Source organism: Oncorhynchus keta, chromosome 1, assembly GCF_023373465.1.
Source record: "Oncorhynchus keta strain PuntledgeMale-10-30-2019 chromosome 1, Oket_V2, whole genome shotgun sequence".
Classification (NCBI taxonomy): Eukaryota; Metazoa; Chordata; class Actinopteri; order Salmoniformes; family Salmonidae; genus Oncorhynchus; species Oncorhynchus keta.
Window position 1 is genome coordinate 5097774 of NC_068421.1, and position 15664 is coordinate 5113437.

Here is a 15664-nt window from a genome sequence, read left to right on the forward strand (position 1 = left end):
CAACCACTAGGCTCCTCCTACTGAGGATGGCAACCACCTAGGCTCCTCCTACTGAGGATAGCAACCACCGAGACTCATCCTACTGAGGATAGCAACCACCTAGGCTCCTCCTACTGAGGATAGCAACCACCTAGGCTCCTCCTACTGAGGATGGCAACCACCTAGGCTCCTCCTACTGAGGATGGCAACCACCTAGGCTCCTCCTACTGAGGATAGCAACCACCTCGGCTCCTCCTACTGAGGATGGCAACCACCTAGGATCCTCCTACTGAGGATAGCAACCACCGAGGCTCATCCTACTGAGGATAGCAACCACCTAGGCTCCTCCTACTGAGGATAGCAACCACCTAGGCTCCTCCTACTGAGGATAGCAACCACCTAGGCTCCTCCTACTGAGGATAGCAACCACCTAGGCTCCTCCTACTGAGGATAGCAACCACCTAGGCTCCTCCTACTGAGGATAGCAACCACCTAGGCTCCTCCTACTGAGGATAGCAACCACCTAGGCTCCTCCTACTGAGGATAGCAACCACCTAGGCTCCTCCTACTGAGGATAGCAACCACCTAGGCTCCTCCTACTGAGGATAGCAACCACCTAGGCTCCTCCTACTGAGGATAGCAACCACCTAGGCTCCTCCTACTGAGGAGGGCAACCACGTAGGCTCCCCCTACTGAGGAGGGCAACCACGTAGGCTCCCCCTACTGAGGAGGGCAACCACGTAGGCTCCCCCTACTGAGGAGGGCAACCACGTAGGCTCCCCCTACTGAGGAGGGCAACCACGTAGGCTCCCCCTACTGAGGAGGGCAACCACGTAGGCTCCCCCTACTGAGGAGGGCAACCACGTAGGCTCCCCCTACTGAGGAGGGCAACCACGTAGGCTCCCCCTACTGAGGAGGGCAACCACGTAGGCTCCCCTACTGAGGAGGGCAACCACGTAGGCTCCCCTACTGAGGAGGGCAACCACGTAGGCTCCCCCTACTGAGGAGGGCAACCACGTAGGCTCCCCTACTGAGGAGGGCAACCACGTGGGCTCCCCTACTGAGGAGGGCAACCACGTAGGCTCCCCTACTGAGGACGGGGCTCCCCCTACTGAGGAGGGCAACCACGTAGGCTCCCCTACTGAGGAGGGCAACCACGTAGGCTCCCCTACTGAGGAGGGCAACCACGTGGCTCCTCCTACTGAGGAGGGCAACCACGTAGGCTCCCCCTACTGAGGAGGGCAACCACGTAGGCTCCCCCTACTGAGGAGGGCAACCACGTAGGCTCCCCCTACTGAGGAGGGCAACCACCTAGGCTCCTCCTACTGAGAGCAACCACCTAGGCTCCCCCTACTGAGGAGGGCAACCACGTAGGCTCCCCCTACTGAGGAGGGCAACCACGTAGGCTCCCCCTACTGAGGAGGGCAACCACGTAGGCTCCCCCTACTGAGGAGGGCAACCACGTAGGCTCCCCTACTGAGGAGGGCAACCACGTAGGCTCCCCCTACTGAGGAGGGCAACCACGTAGGCTCCCCCTACTGAGGAGGGCAACCACGTAGGCTCCCCCTACTGAGGAGGGCAACCACGTAGGCTCCTCCTACTGAGGAGGGCAACCACGTAGGCTCCTCCTACTGAGGGCAACCACGTAGGCTCCTCCTACTGAGGATACGTAATCTAATGTGCAATAGCATTGAATCCCGCCATTTGTTAATTTGAGTACAGCGAGGCCCCTTATCACAGCTAACAGCTGATTATCAAACACACATACATCTGGAAAGACCTTTCTCCTCCTCAACTGTATGGTAATATAGTTCTATATATTTATAATATAATTATAATTCTACTGAATGAAGAGCCAAAATGAGTATGACATCCTGGCTCATAAAGCATACTACATTTGTATTTTATTTTACATACTGTAAAACTTTATTTTTTCATACCCAAAATGCCTACTATTTAGAGCACCAGCATTCTGGGTATTCAGACGCAGCTCTTCTTTCTCTCTGAGTCCCAAGTGGCACACTGTTCCCTTTACAGTGCACTGCTTTTGATTTGGGATGTGAGTCCCAAGTGGCACACTATTCCCTTTACAGTGCACTGCTTTTGATTTGGGATGTGAGTCCCAAGTGGCACACTATTCCCTTTACAGTGCACTGCTTTTGATTTGTGACGCAGACACTATCTTTCCACTACCGATAAGTACACTTCAAATAAGTCACTTAATAAATCAATCAATCATTTGTTTCTGAGGAAAATGAGTTTGGCAGCCAGATTCACACCCGATCATTCTAAATTAAAGAAATGTAATGATCATTTCAGTTAATTTAATTCCTGTGTTTTTGTTTTCATTTTTTCAGCTGAAAACACTCTACCACAAGATGCCCCAGCTGGCCAAGTACTATGTTGGCTCCAACGTACAAGCCTTCAGGTACAGTAACTGAATGAGTGTGATCGCAGGCTGATAATCTACATAATCTTTCCACCATTGATCTTTCCACCATCTTTCCACCATTTTCCACCATCTTTCCACCATTCCACCATGCCTGTTTGATAATCCCCATGTAGTTTCTGTTTAAATCCCTAACAGAGATGTACTACACCTTGGATGTTCTCCTTTCAAGTTACAACATTGTTCTGTTATTTACCTTGTGGAACCATACTGCCGCTGTTTACCTTGTGGAACCATACTGCCGGTCTTTACCTTGTGGAACCATACTGCCGCTGTTTACCTTGTGGAACCATACTGCCGGTCTTTACCTTGTGGAACCATACTGCCACTGTTTACCTTGTGGAACCATACTGCCGGTGTTTACCTTGTTACCTTGTGGAACCATACTGCCGCTGTTTACCTTGTGGAACCATACTGCCGGTCTTTACCTTGTGGAACCATACTGCCGGTGTTTACCTTGTGGAACCATACTGCCGGTCTTTACCTTGTGGAACCATACTGCCGGTGTTTACCTTGTGGAACCATACTGCCGGTGTTTACCTTGTGGAACCATACTGCCGGTGTTTACCTTGTGGAACCATACTGCCGGTGTTTACCTTGTGGAACCATACTGCCGGTGTTTACCTTGTGGAACCATACTGCCACTGTTTACCTTGTGGAACCATACTGCCGGTCTTTACCTTGTGGAACCATACTGCCGGTCTTTACCTTGTGGAACCATACTGCCACTGTTTACCTTGTCGAACCATACTGCCGGTGTTTACCTTGTGGAACCATACTGCCGGTGTTTACCTTGTGGAACCATACCGATGGTGTTTACCTTGTGGAACCATACTGCCGGTCTTTACCTTGTGGAACCATACTGCCACTGTTTACCTTGTGGAACCATACTGCCGGTGTTTACCTTGTGGAACCATACTGCCGGTGTTTACCTTGTGGAACCATACCGATGGTGTTTACCTTGTGGAACCATACTGCCGGTCTTTACCTTGTGGAACCATACTGCCGGTCTTTACCTTGTGGAACCATACCGATGGTGTTTACCTTGTGGAACCATACTGCCGGTCTTTACCTTGTGGAACCATACTGCCGGTGTTTACCTTGTGGAACCATACTGCCGGTGTTTACCTTGTGGAACCATACTGCCGGTGTTTACCTTGTGGAACCATACTGCCGGTCTTTACCTTGTGGAACCATACTGCCGGTCTTTACCTTGTGGAACCATACTGCCGGTCTTTACCTTGTGGAACCATACTGCCGGTCTTTACCTTGTGGAACCATACTGCCGGTGTTTACCTTGTGGAACCATACTGCCGGTGTTTACCTTGTTACCTTGTGGAACCATACCGCCGGTGATATATCTTGTTGAACTATAACACCATGATTTACCTTCTTACCGTCCCATTATGTCTGGTGAAAACAAAACACTGCTTTTCCACAGTAAGAACCTTATACCAACGGTCCAGCATGGTGGTGGTAGAGTGATGGTTTGCTACCTCACGACCTGGACGACTTGCCTTATTAGAAGGAACCATGAATTCTGCTCTGTATCAGAGAGTTCTACAGGAGAATGTCAGGCCAACCGTCTGTGAGCTGAAGCACAGCTGTGTCATGCAGCAAGACAATGATCCAAAACACACAATGAAGTCTTCATGAAAAAAAACCCAACAAATTGGCATGGCCTAGTCAAAGTCCAGACCTAAATTGGCATGGCCTAGTCAAAGTCCTAATCCAAATTGGCATGGCCTAGTCAAAGTCCAGATCCAAATTGGCATGGCCTAGTCAAAGTCCAGATCCAAATTGGCATGGCCTAGTCAAAGACCAGACCTAATCCAAATTGGCATGGCCTAGTCAAAGTCCAGATCCAAATTGGCATGGCCTAGTCAAAGACCAGATCCAAATTGGCATGGCCTAGTCAAAGTCCAGATCCAAATTGGCATGGCCTAGTCAAAGACCAGATCCAAATTGGCATGGCCTAGTCAAAGTCCAGATCCAAATTGGCATGGCCTAGTCAAAGTCCAGATCCAAATTGGCATGGCCTAGTCAAAGTCCAGATCCAAATTGGCATGGCCTAGTCAAAGACCAGACCTAATCCAAATTGGCATGGCCTAGTCAAAGTCCAGACCTAATCCAAATTGGCATGGCCTAGTCAAAGTCCAGATCCAAATTGGCATGGCCTAGTCAAAGACCAGATCCAAATTGGCATGGCCTAGTCAAAGTCCAGATCCAAATTGGCATGGCCTAGTCAAAGACCAGATCCAAATTGGCATGGCCTAGTCAAAGTCCAGATCCAAATTGGCATGGCCTAGTCAAAGTCCAGATCCAAATTGGCATGGCCTAGTCAAAGTCCAGATCCAAATTGGCATGGCCTAGTCAAAGTCCAGATCCAAATTGGCATGGCCTAGTCAAAGTCCAGATCCAAATTGGCATGGCCTAGTCAAAGTCCAGATCCAAATTGGCATGGCCTAGTCAAAGACCAGATCCAAATTGGCATGGCCTAGTCAAAGTCCAGATCCAAATTGGCATGGCCTAGTCAAAGTCCAGACCTAAATTGGCATGGCCTAGTCAAAGTCCAGACCTAAATTGGCATGGCCTAGTCAAAGTCCTAATCCAAATTGGCATGGCCTAGTCAAAGTCCAGATCCAAATTGGCATGGCCTAGTCAAAGACCAGACCTAATCCAAATTGGCATGGCCTAGTCAAGTCCAGATCCAAATTGGCATGGCCTAGTCAAAGTCCAGATCCAAATTGGCATGGCCTAGTCAAAGACCAGATCCAAATTGGCATGGCCTAGTCAAAGTCCAGATCCAAATTGGCATGGCCTAGTCAAAGTCCAGATCCAAATTGGCATGGCCTAGTCAAAGTCCAGATCCAAATTGGCATGGCCTAGTCAAAGACCAGACCTAATCCAAATTGGCATGGCCTAGTCAAAGTCCAGATCCAAATTGGCATGGCCTAGTCAAAGTCCAGACCTAATCCAAATTGGCATGGCCTAGTCAAAGTCCAGATCCAAATTGGCATGGCCTAGTCAAAGTCCAGATCCAAATTGGCATGGCCTAGTCAAAGACCAGATCCAAATTGGCATGGCCTAGTCAAAGTCCAGATCCAAATTGGCATGGCCTAGTCAAAGACCAGATCCAAATTGGCATGGCCTAGTCAAAGTCCAGATCCAAATTGGCATGGCCTAGTCAAAGTCCAGATCCAAATTGGCATGGCCTAGTCAAAGTCCAGATCCAAATTGGCATGGCCTAGTCAAAGTCCAGATCCAAATTGAGATGTTGTGGCAGGACTTGAAACAAGCAGGTTATACTTGAAAACCCCCAAAATGTTGCCGCTGAGTTAAAGTCGTTCTCCGTGGAAGAGTGGGCCAATATTCATCCACAGCGACGTGAGGGGCTGATCAACAACTACAGGAAGCATTTGGTTACCGGTTGTTGTAGCTAATGGTGTCGTGAAGCAAGGTGTTGGACAGTCTAACTTATTCAACTGTAATAATAATAATATATTATATGCCATTTAGCAGACGCTTTTATCCAAAGCGACTTACAGTCATGTGTGCATACATTCTACGTATGGGTGGTCCCGGGGATCGAACCCACTACCCTGGCGTTACAAGCGCCATGCTCTACCAACTGAGCTACAGAAGGACCACAACTGTAGATATTAGAATGAAACCCTTGAATAATGTTGGTTGTGTGTGTGTGTGTGTGTTACAGCGAAGGCAGTGTGATAGCCTACTACCTGTCAGAGTTTGAAGTGCCACGTGGCCAGGAAGCAGCGGTGGACAAGGCCATGTCCTCCATGGACAAGGTAGTGGATAAGGTGCAGAGGGGCTTCCCGAACAGCAGGCCTGGCAACGATCTGTTGTTTGAGGATGTCATGAACTCTGCTCTGGACTCTAGAATGTTCTCCGAGTCCTTCAGTGGTGAGTTCTGCTCTGTTCTTGTTCTACTTGCACCTGAGCTGATATCAGTTTGAGTAGAGAATTCCCTCGGTGTATGCTCTGAAAGTTTGGATGAGGAATTATGTGGCTCAATGTCTAAAATGTCTAAGTATCTTACTGTTTCCTTGTGAATTACACTATATATACAAAAGTATGTGGACACCTCTTCAAATGAGGGGATTTTACTATTTCAGCCCCGACCGTTGCTGGCGGGTATATAGAATCGAATACACAGCCATGCAATCTCCATAGACAAACATTGGCAGCAGAATGGCCCTTACTCAAAAGCTCAGTGACTTTTTTCTTTTTTTACGTGGCACTGTCATAGGATGCCACCTTTCCAACAAGTCAGTTTGTCAAATTTCTGCCCTGCTAGTGCTGCCCCGGTCAACTGTAAGTGCTGTTATTGTGAAGTGGAAATATTCTAGGAGCAACAACGGCTCAGCCACGAAGTGGTAGACCACACAAGCTCACAGAACTGGACCGCCGAGTGCTGAAGCGTGTAAAAATGATCTGTCCTCGGTTGCAACACTCACTACTGAGTTCCAAACTGCCTCTGGAAGCAACGTCAGCACAATAACTGTTAGTCGGGAGCTTCATGAAATGGGTTTCCATGGCCGAGCAGCTGCATACTAACCTAAGATCACCATGAGCAATGCCAAGCGTCGGCCTTAGTGGTGTAGAGCTCGCTGCTATTGGACTCTGGAGCAGTGGAAACGAGTTCTCTGGAGTGATGAATCACGCTTCACCATCTGGCAGTCCGACGAACAAATTTGGGTTTGGCGGATGCCAGGAGAACACTACCTGCCCCAATGCATAGTGCTCACTGTAAAGTTTGGTGGATGAGGAATAATGTTCTGGGACTGTTTTTTATGGTTCGGGCCCCTTGGTGCCAGTGAAGGGAAACCTTAACACTACAGTATACAATGACATTCTAGACTATTCTGTGCTTCCAACTTTGTGGCAACAGTTTTGGGAAAGCCATTTCCTGTTTTAGTATGACAATGCCCCCATGCACAAATTGAGGTCCATACAGAAATGGTTTGTCGAGATCGGTGTGGAAGAACTAGTGGAAAGCCTTCCCAGAAGAGTGGAGGCTGTTATAGCAGCAATGTTCCAACATCTAGTGGAAAGCCTTCCCAGAATAGTAGAGGCTGTTATAGCAGCAATGTTCCAACATCTAGTGGAAAGCCTTCCCAGAAGAGTGGAGGCTGTTATAGCAGCAATGTTCCAACATCTAGTGGAAAGCCTTCCCAGAAGAGTGGAGGCTGTTATAGCAGCAATGTTCCAACATCTAGTAGAAAGCCTTCCCAGAAGAGTGGAGGCTGTTATAGCAGCAATGTTCCAACATCTAGTGGAAAGCCTTCCCAGAAGAGTGGAGGCTGTTATAGCAGCAATGTTCCAACATCTAGTAGAAAGCCTTCCCAGAAGAGTGGAGGCTGTTATAGCAGCAATGTTCCAACATCTAGTGGAAAGCCTTCCCAGAAGAGTGGAGGCTGTTATAGCAGCAATGTTCCAACATCTAGTGGAAAGCCTTCCCAGAAGAGTGGAGGCTGTTATAGCAGCAATGTTCCAACATCTAGTGGAAAGCCTTCCCAGAAGAGTGGAGGCTGTTATAGCAGCAATGTTCCAACATCTAGTGGAAAGCCTTCCCAGAATAGTAGAGGCTGTTATAGCAGCAAAGGAGGGGACCAACTCTATATTTATGCCTGTGATTTTGGAATGAGATGTTTGTTGAGCAGGTGTCCACATACTTCCTCCTAGCATGTGAATAAGGACAAATCTGAAATGGCACCCTATTCCCTGTGTAGTACATTTGGCCAGAACCATGTGTGGCTCTGGCCCAAAATAGTGCACTATATAGGTACTAGGGCACCATTTAGGACATGTTCTGAGTGTCAATGTCTCCTCAGAATACTACAGGTACTCAGAACACACCAGAGCGAATACGATTGTTCCAATCCTGTCACCTGGTTTCCCCAATACTCCGTACCCGCCCAACACCTTCATCCAATGGCAGCTGAGAGCCGACCCTGGTCACGTGCTCAAACTGGACTTTGATACCTTCAACCTAGAGGAGGACTGTCGTAACGACTTTGTTAAGGTCTACGACTCCCTGGTGGCCATCGAGAGCCACGCCATGGAAGAGTGAGTCTGATGTCTGTCTGCACTTTGTACGGGGGGCTTATTCCATCTAACAGCCTTGGGTTAGGAGACCTGCTATAACAGCCTTGGTTTAGGAGACCTGCAATAACAGCCTTGGTTTAGGAGACCTGCTATAACAGCCTTGGGTTAGGAGACCTGCTATAACAGCCTTGGTTTAGGAGACCTGCTATACCAGGCTGGTTAGGAGACCTGCTATAACAGCCTTGGTTTAGGAGACCTGCTATACCAGGCTGGTTAGGAGACCTGCTATAACAGCCTTGGTTTAGGAGACCTGCTATACCAGGCTGGTTAGGAGACCTGCTATAACAGCCTTGGTTTAGGAGACCTGCTATACCAGGCTGGTTAGGAGACCTGCTATAACAGCCTTGGTTTAGGAGACCTGCTATACCAGGCTGGTTAGGAGACCTGCTATACCAGGCTGGTTAGGAGACCTGCTATAACAGCCTTGGGTTAGGAGACCTGCTATACCAGGCTGGTTAGGAGACCTGCTATAACAGCCTTGGGTTAGGAGACCTGCTATACCAGGCTGGTTAGGAGACCTGCTATACCAGGCTGGTTAGGAGACCTGCTATAACAGCCTTGGGTTAAGAGACCTGCTATACCAGGCTGGTTAGGAGACCTGCTATACCAGGCTGGTTAGGAGACCTGCTATAGCAGCCTTGGGTTAAGAGACCTGCTATAACAGCCTTGGGTTAGGAGACCTGCTATAACAGCCTTGGGTTAGGAGACCTGCTATAGCAGCCTTGGGTTAGGAGACCTGCTATACCAGGCTGGTTAGGAGACCTGCTATAGCAGCCTTGGGTTAAGAGACCTGCTATAACAGCCTTGGGTTAGGAGACCTGCTATAACAGCCTTGGGTTAGGAGACCTGCTATAGCAGCCTTGGGTTAGGAGACCTGCTATACCAGGCTGGTTAGGAGACCTGCTATACCAGGCTGGTTAGGAGACCTGCTATAGCAGCCTTGGGTTAAGAGACCTGCTCCACCAGGCTGGTTAGGAGACCTGCTATACCAGGCTGGTTAGGAGACCTGCTATACCAGGCTGGTTAGGAGACCTGCTATAGCAGCCTTGGGTTAAGAGACCTGCTCCACCAGGCTGGTTAGGAGACCTGCTATACCAGGCTGATTAGGAGACCTGCTATACCAGGCTGGTTAGGAGACCTGCTATACCAGGCTGATTAGGAGACCTGCTATACCAGGCTGGTTAGGAGACCTGCTATAACAGCCTTTGGTTAGGAGACCTGCTATACCAGGCTGGTTAGGAGACCTGCTATAACAGCCTTTGGTTAGGAGACCTGCTATACCAGGCTGGTTAGGAGACCTGCTATAGCAGCCTTGGGTTAGGAGACCTGCTATACCAGGCTGGTTAGGAGACCTGCTATACCAGGCTGGTTAGGAGACCTGCTATACCAGGCTGGTTAGGAGACCTGCTATACCAGGCTGGTTAGGAGACCTGCTATACCAGGCTGGTTAGGAGACCTGCTATACCAGGCTGGTTAGGAGACCTGCTATACCAGGCTGGTTAGGAGACCTGCTATACCAGGCTGGTTAGGAGACCTGCTATAGCAGCCTTGGGTTAGGAGACCTGCTATACCAGGCTGGTTAGGAGACCTGCTATACCAGGCTGGTTAGGAGACCTGCTATAACAGCCTTGGGTTAGGAGACCTGCTATACCAGGCTGGTTAGGAGACCTGCTATAACAGCCTTGGGTTAAGAGACCTGCTATACCAGGCTGGTTAGGAGACCTGCTATACCAGGCTGGTTAGGAGACCTGCTATAGCAGCCTTGGGTTAAGAGACCTGCTATAACAGCCTTGGGTTAGGAGACCTGCTATAACAGCCTTGGGTTAGGAGACCTGCTATAGCAGCCTTGGGTTAGGAGACCTGCTATACCAGGCTGGTTAGGAGACCTGCTATAGCAGCCTTGGGTTAAGAGACCTGCTATAACAGCCTTGGGTTAGGAGACCTGCTATAACAGCCTTGGGTTAGGAGACCTGCTATAGCAGCCTTGGGTTAGGAGACCTGCTATACCAGGCTGGTTAGGAGACCTGCTATACCAGGCTGGTTAGGAGACCTGCTATAGCAGCCTTGGGTTAAGAGACCTGCTCCACCAGGCTGGTTAGGAGACCTGCTATACCAGGCTGGTTAGGAGACCTGCTATACCAGGCTGGTTAGGAGACCTGCTATAGCAGCCTTGGGTTAAGAGACCTGCTCCACCAGGCTGGTTAGGAGACCTGCTATACCAGGCTGATTAGGAGACCTGCTATACCAGGCTGGTTAGGAGACCTGCTATACCAGGCTGATTAGGAGACCTGCTATACCAGGCTGGTTAGGAGACCTGCTATAACAGCCTTTGGTTAGGAGACCTGCTATACCAGGCTGGTTAGGAGACCTGCTATAACAGCCTTTGGTTAGGAGACCTGCTATACCAGGCTGGTTAGGAGACCTGCTATAGCAGCCTTGGGTTAGGAGACCTGCTATACCAGGCTGGTTAGGAGACCTGCTATACCAGGCTGGTTAGGAGACCTGCTATACCAGGCTGGTTAGGAGACCTGCTATACCAGGCTGGTTAGGAGACCTGCTATACCAGGCTGGTTAGGAGACCTGCTATACCAGGCTGGTTAGGAGACCTGCTATACCAGGCTGGTTAGGAGACCTGCTATAGCAGCCTTGGGTTAGGAGACCTGCTATACCAGGCTGGTTAGGAGACCTGCTATACCAGGCTGGTTAGGAGACCTGCTATAACAGCCTTGGGTTAGGAGACCTGCTATACCAGGCTGGTTAGGAGACCTGCTATAACAGCCTTGGGTTAGGAGACCTGCTATACCAGGCTGGTTAGGAGACCTGCTATACCAGGCTGGTTAGGAGACCTGCTATACCAGGCTGGTTAGGAGACCTGCTATACCAGGCTGGTTAGGAGACCTGCTATAACAGGCTGGTTAGGAGACCTGCTATACCAGGCTGGTTAGGAGACCTGCTATACCAGGCTGGTTAGGAGACCTGCTATACCAGGCTGATTAGGAGACCTGCTATACCAGGCTGATTAGGAGACCTGCTATACCAGGCTGGTTAGGAGACCTGCTATACCAGGCTGGTTAGGAGACCTGCTATACCAGGCTGGTTAGGAGACCTGCTATAACAGCCTTTGGTTAAGAGACCTGCTCCACCAGGCTGGTTAGGAGACCTGCTATACCAGGCTGGTTAGGAGACCTGCTATACCAGGCTGGTTAGGAGACCTGCTATAGCAGCCTTGGGTTAAGAGACCTGCTCCACCAGGCTGGTTAGGAGACCTGCTATAACAGCCTTGGGTTAGGAGACCTGCTATAACAGCCTTTGGTTAGGAGACCTGCTATAACAGCCTTGGGTTAGGAGACCTGCTATACCAGGCTGGTTAGGAGACCTGCTATAACAGCCTTTGGTTAGGAGACCTGCTATAACGGCCTGTTGTCAGGGCACCTGCCGTGACAGTCTGTTGTCAGGGCACCTGCTGTGACAGTCTGTTGTCATAACTGGTCTGCATTCTGTGAAATGAGTTGGACCTTTTTCTTCTGATACCACATAATGACTAGTTTATTTAATTTAGACAAATACAGTCCCTGAGACCTTCTCTTCAGTTGGATGAGTTTAGATAAATTCCAAAGGTTGTGTGTGTGAAATGTAAGCCTCTCCCGAGCCCAGTGTTCTGGCCCTCTAGTGGTCAGATGTAGCATTACACAGGAAAAGGTTTTGAAGGCATAGCAACACATCATGTGAAATGTACAGGGCCTCTGAGTCGAGCATCAACACAGGAATATTTACTAGTAGTGTACCTGAATAAGGACTTCATAACGCAGAGCATGAGCATTTGATTAATGCTTATGTCAACAATCGCAAGACATCCCATTTTATTTTAAGATTCTTCTCTTCGTCAGGATTTGTGTGTACTACTCTCCCTTGTTTATAATATAAACATCTCCGTCAGGATTTGTGGCTACCACTCTCCCAGCTCCCCCCTGACCTTCCAGTCCTCCCGAAACGTGATGCTGGTAACCATGGTAACTAACAACGAAAATAACTACCCAGGACTCAGAGCGCACATCTCTCAGATCCCCCGGAACAGCAAAGGTACTATAACACGGTCTACTACTACTACTACTACTACTACTACTAACCTACTACTACTACTACTACTAACCTACTACTACTACTAACCTACTACTACTACTACTACTAACCTACTAACACTACTAACCTACTACTACTACTAACCTACTACTACTACTACTAACCTACTTCCATTACTAACCTACTACTACTAACCTACTACTACTACTACTAACCTACTACTACTACTACTACTAACCTACTTCCATTACTAACCTACTACTACTACTAACCTACTTCCATTACTAACCTACTACTACTACTACTACTAACCTACTACTAACCTACTTCCATTACTAACCTACTACTACTACTACTAACCTACTACTAACCTACTTCCATTACTAACCTACTACTACTAACCTACTACTAACCTACTTCCATTACAAACCTACTACTACTAACCTACTACTAACCTACTTCCATTACTAACCTACTACTACTACTAACCTACTACTAACCTACTACCATTACTAACCTACTACTACTACTACTACTAACCTACTACTAACCTACTTCCATTACTAACCTACTACTAACCTACTACTAACCTACTTCCATTACTAACCTACTACTAACCTACTACTAACCTACTTCCATTACTAAACTACTACTACTACTAACCTACTTCCATTACTGACCTACTACTACTACTACTACTATTAACCTACTTCCATTACTAACCTACTACTACTAACCTACTACTAACCTACTTCCATTACTAACCTACTACTACTACTACTAACCTACTACTAACCTACTTCCATTACTAACCTACTACTACTACTAACCTATTTCCATTACTAACCTACTACTAGTACTAACCTACTACTAACCTACTTCCATGACTAACCTACTACTACTACTACTACTACTACTAACCTACTTCCATTACTAACCTACTACTACTACTACTAACCTACTACTAACCTACTTCCATTACTAACCTACTACTACTACTACTACTAACCTACTATTAACCTACTGCCATTACTAACCTACTACTACTACTAACCTACTACTAACCTACTTCCATTACTAACCTACTACTACTACTACTAACCTACTACTACTACTACTAACCTACTACTAACCTACTTCCATTACTAACCTACTACTACTACTACTAACCTACTACCATTACTAACCTACTACTACTACTACTACTAACCTACTACTAACCTACTTCCATTACTAACCTACGACTAACCTACTTCCATTACTAACCTACTACTAACCTACTACTAACCTACTTCCATTACTAACCTACTACTACTACTACTAACCTACTTCCATTACTAACCTACTACTACTACTACTACTAACCTACTTCCATTACTAACCTACTACTAACCTACTTCCATTACTAACCTACTACTAACCTACTTCCATTACTAACCTACTACTACTAACCTACTACTAACCTACTACTAACCTACTTCCATTACTAACATACTACTAGTACTAACCTACTACGAACCTACTTCCATGACTAACCTACTACTACTACTAACCTACTTCCATTACTAACCTACTACTACTACTACTACTAACCGCCTACTACTAACCTACTAACCTATTACTACTACTACTACTAACCTACTACTACTACTACTAACCTACTAATACTACTACTGTTGTACTACTACTACTACCACTACTAACCTACTACTACTACTACTACTACTACAGTAATTATACTACTATTAATACTACTAACCTACAACAACTACTACTACTACTACTACTACAGTACTACTACTATTACTACTGCTACCACAGTACTACTACTGCTACTACAGTACTACTGCTACTACAGTACTACTACTAACCTACTGCTACTACAGTACTACTACTACTGCTACTACAGTACTACTACTACTACTACTACTGCTGCTGCTGCTACTACTACTACCACTAACCTACTACTACTACTAACCTACTACTACTACTACTACTACTACCACTAACCTACTACTACTACCACTACTACTACTACTAACCTACTACTACTACTACTAACCTACTACTACTACTACTACTAACCTACTACTACTACTACTACTACTAACCTACTACTACTACTACTAACCTACTACTAAACTACTACTAACCTACTACTACTACTACTACTACTAACCTACTACTACTACTACTACTAACCTACAACTACTACTACTACTAACCTACTACTACTACTACTACTACTACTACTACTACTACTAACCTACTACTACTACTAACCTACTACTACTACTACTAACCTACTACTAACCTACTACTACTACTAACCTACTACTGCTATTACAGTACTACTACTCACCTACTGCTAGAGTTTTTCCTGGTTAAGTCACATGGTGAGGAATCGTCTGGCCCTTATCGACTATTTAAACATGTTTGATTTGTCTGTTGTGATCATCTGTGATTTGTTTTTAGAGCTGGCATGTGGTGGCCAGCTATCAGGAGAGACGGGGCTTTTCACATCCCCAAACTACCCCAACTACTATGCTCCCAACACCAAATGTGAATGGGATATACAGGTGAGGAAGTGTTTTATACTGTACTGGGGTTACAACATAGTGACGTGTTTTATACTGGGGTTATAACATAGTGAAGTGTTTTATACTGGGGTTACAACATAGTGAAGTGTTTTATACTGTACTGGGGTTACAACACAGTGAAGTGTTTTATACTGGGGTTACAACATAGTGAAGTGTTTTATACTGTACTGGGGTTATAACATAGTGAAGGGTTTTATATTGGGGTTACAACATAGTGAAGTGTTTTATACTGGGGTTACAACATAGTGAAGTGTTTTATACTGGGGTTACAACATAGTGAAGTGTTTTATACTGTACTGGGGTTATAACACAGTGAAGTGTTTTATACTGGGGTTACAACATAGTGAAGTGTTTTATACTGGGGTTACAACATAGTGACGTGTTTTATACTGGGGTTATAACATAGTGAAGTGTTTTATACTGGGGT

The 15664-nt window shown here is 46.8% G+C and overlaps 1 protein-coding gene across 1 annotated transcript in view; it reads left to right on the forward strand.

Annotated features, from left to right (window-relative positions):
• st14a (ST14 transmembrane serine protease matriptase a) overlaps nt 1-15664 on the forward strand; it is an 84409-nt gene that overhangs the window by 28886 nt on the left and 39859 nt on the right. The window contains exons 4-8 of the mRNA XM_052466223.1: nt 2337-2407; nt 6144-6352; nt 8284-8518; nt 12495-12637; nt 15113-15216. Coding sequence (XP_052322183.1) covers nt 2337-2407; nt 6144-6352; nt 8284-8518; nt 12495-12637; nt 15113-15216 — 762 coding nt within the window. The remainder of the gene's footprint in view (nt 1-2336; nt 2408-6143; nt 6353-8283; nt 8519-12494; nt 12638-15112; nt 15217-15664) is intronic.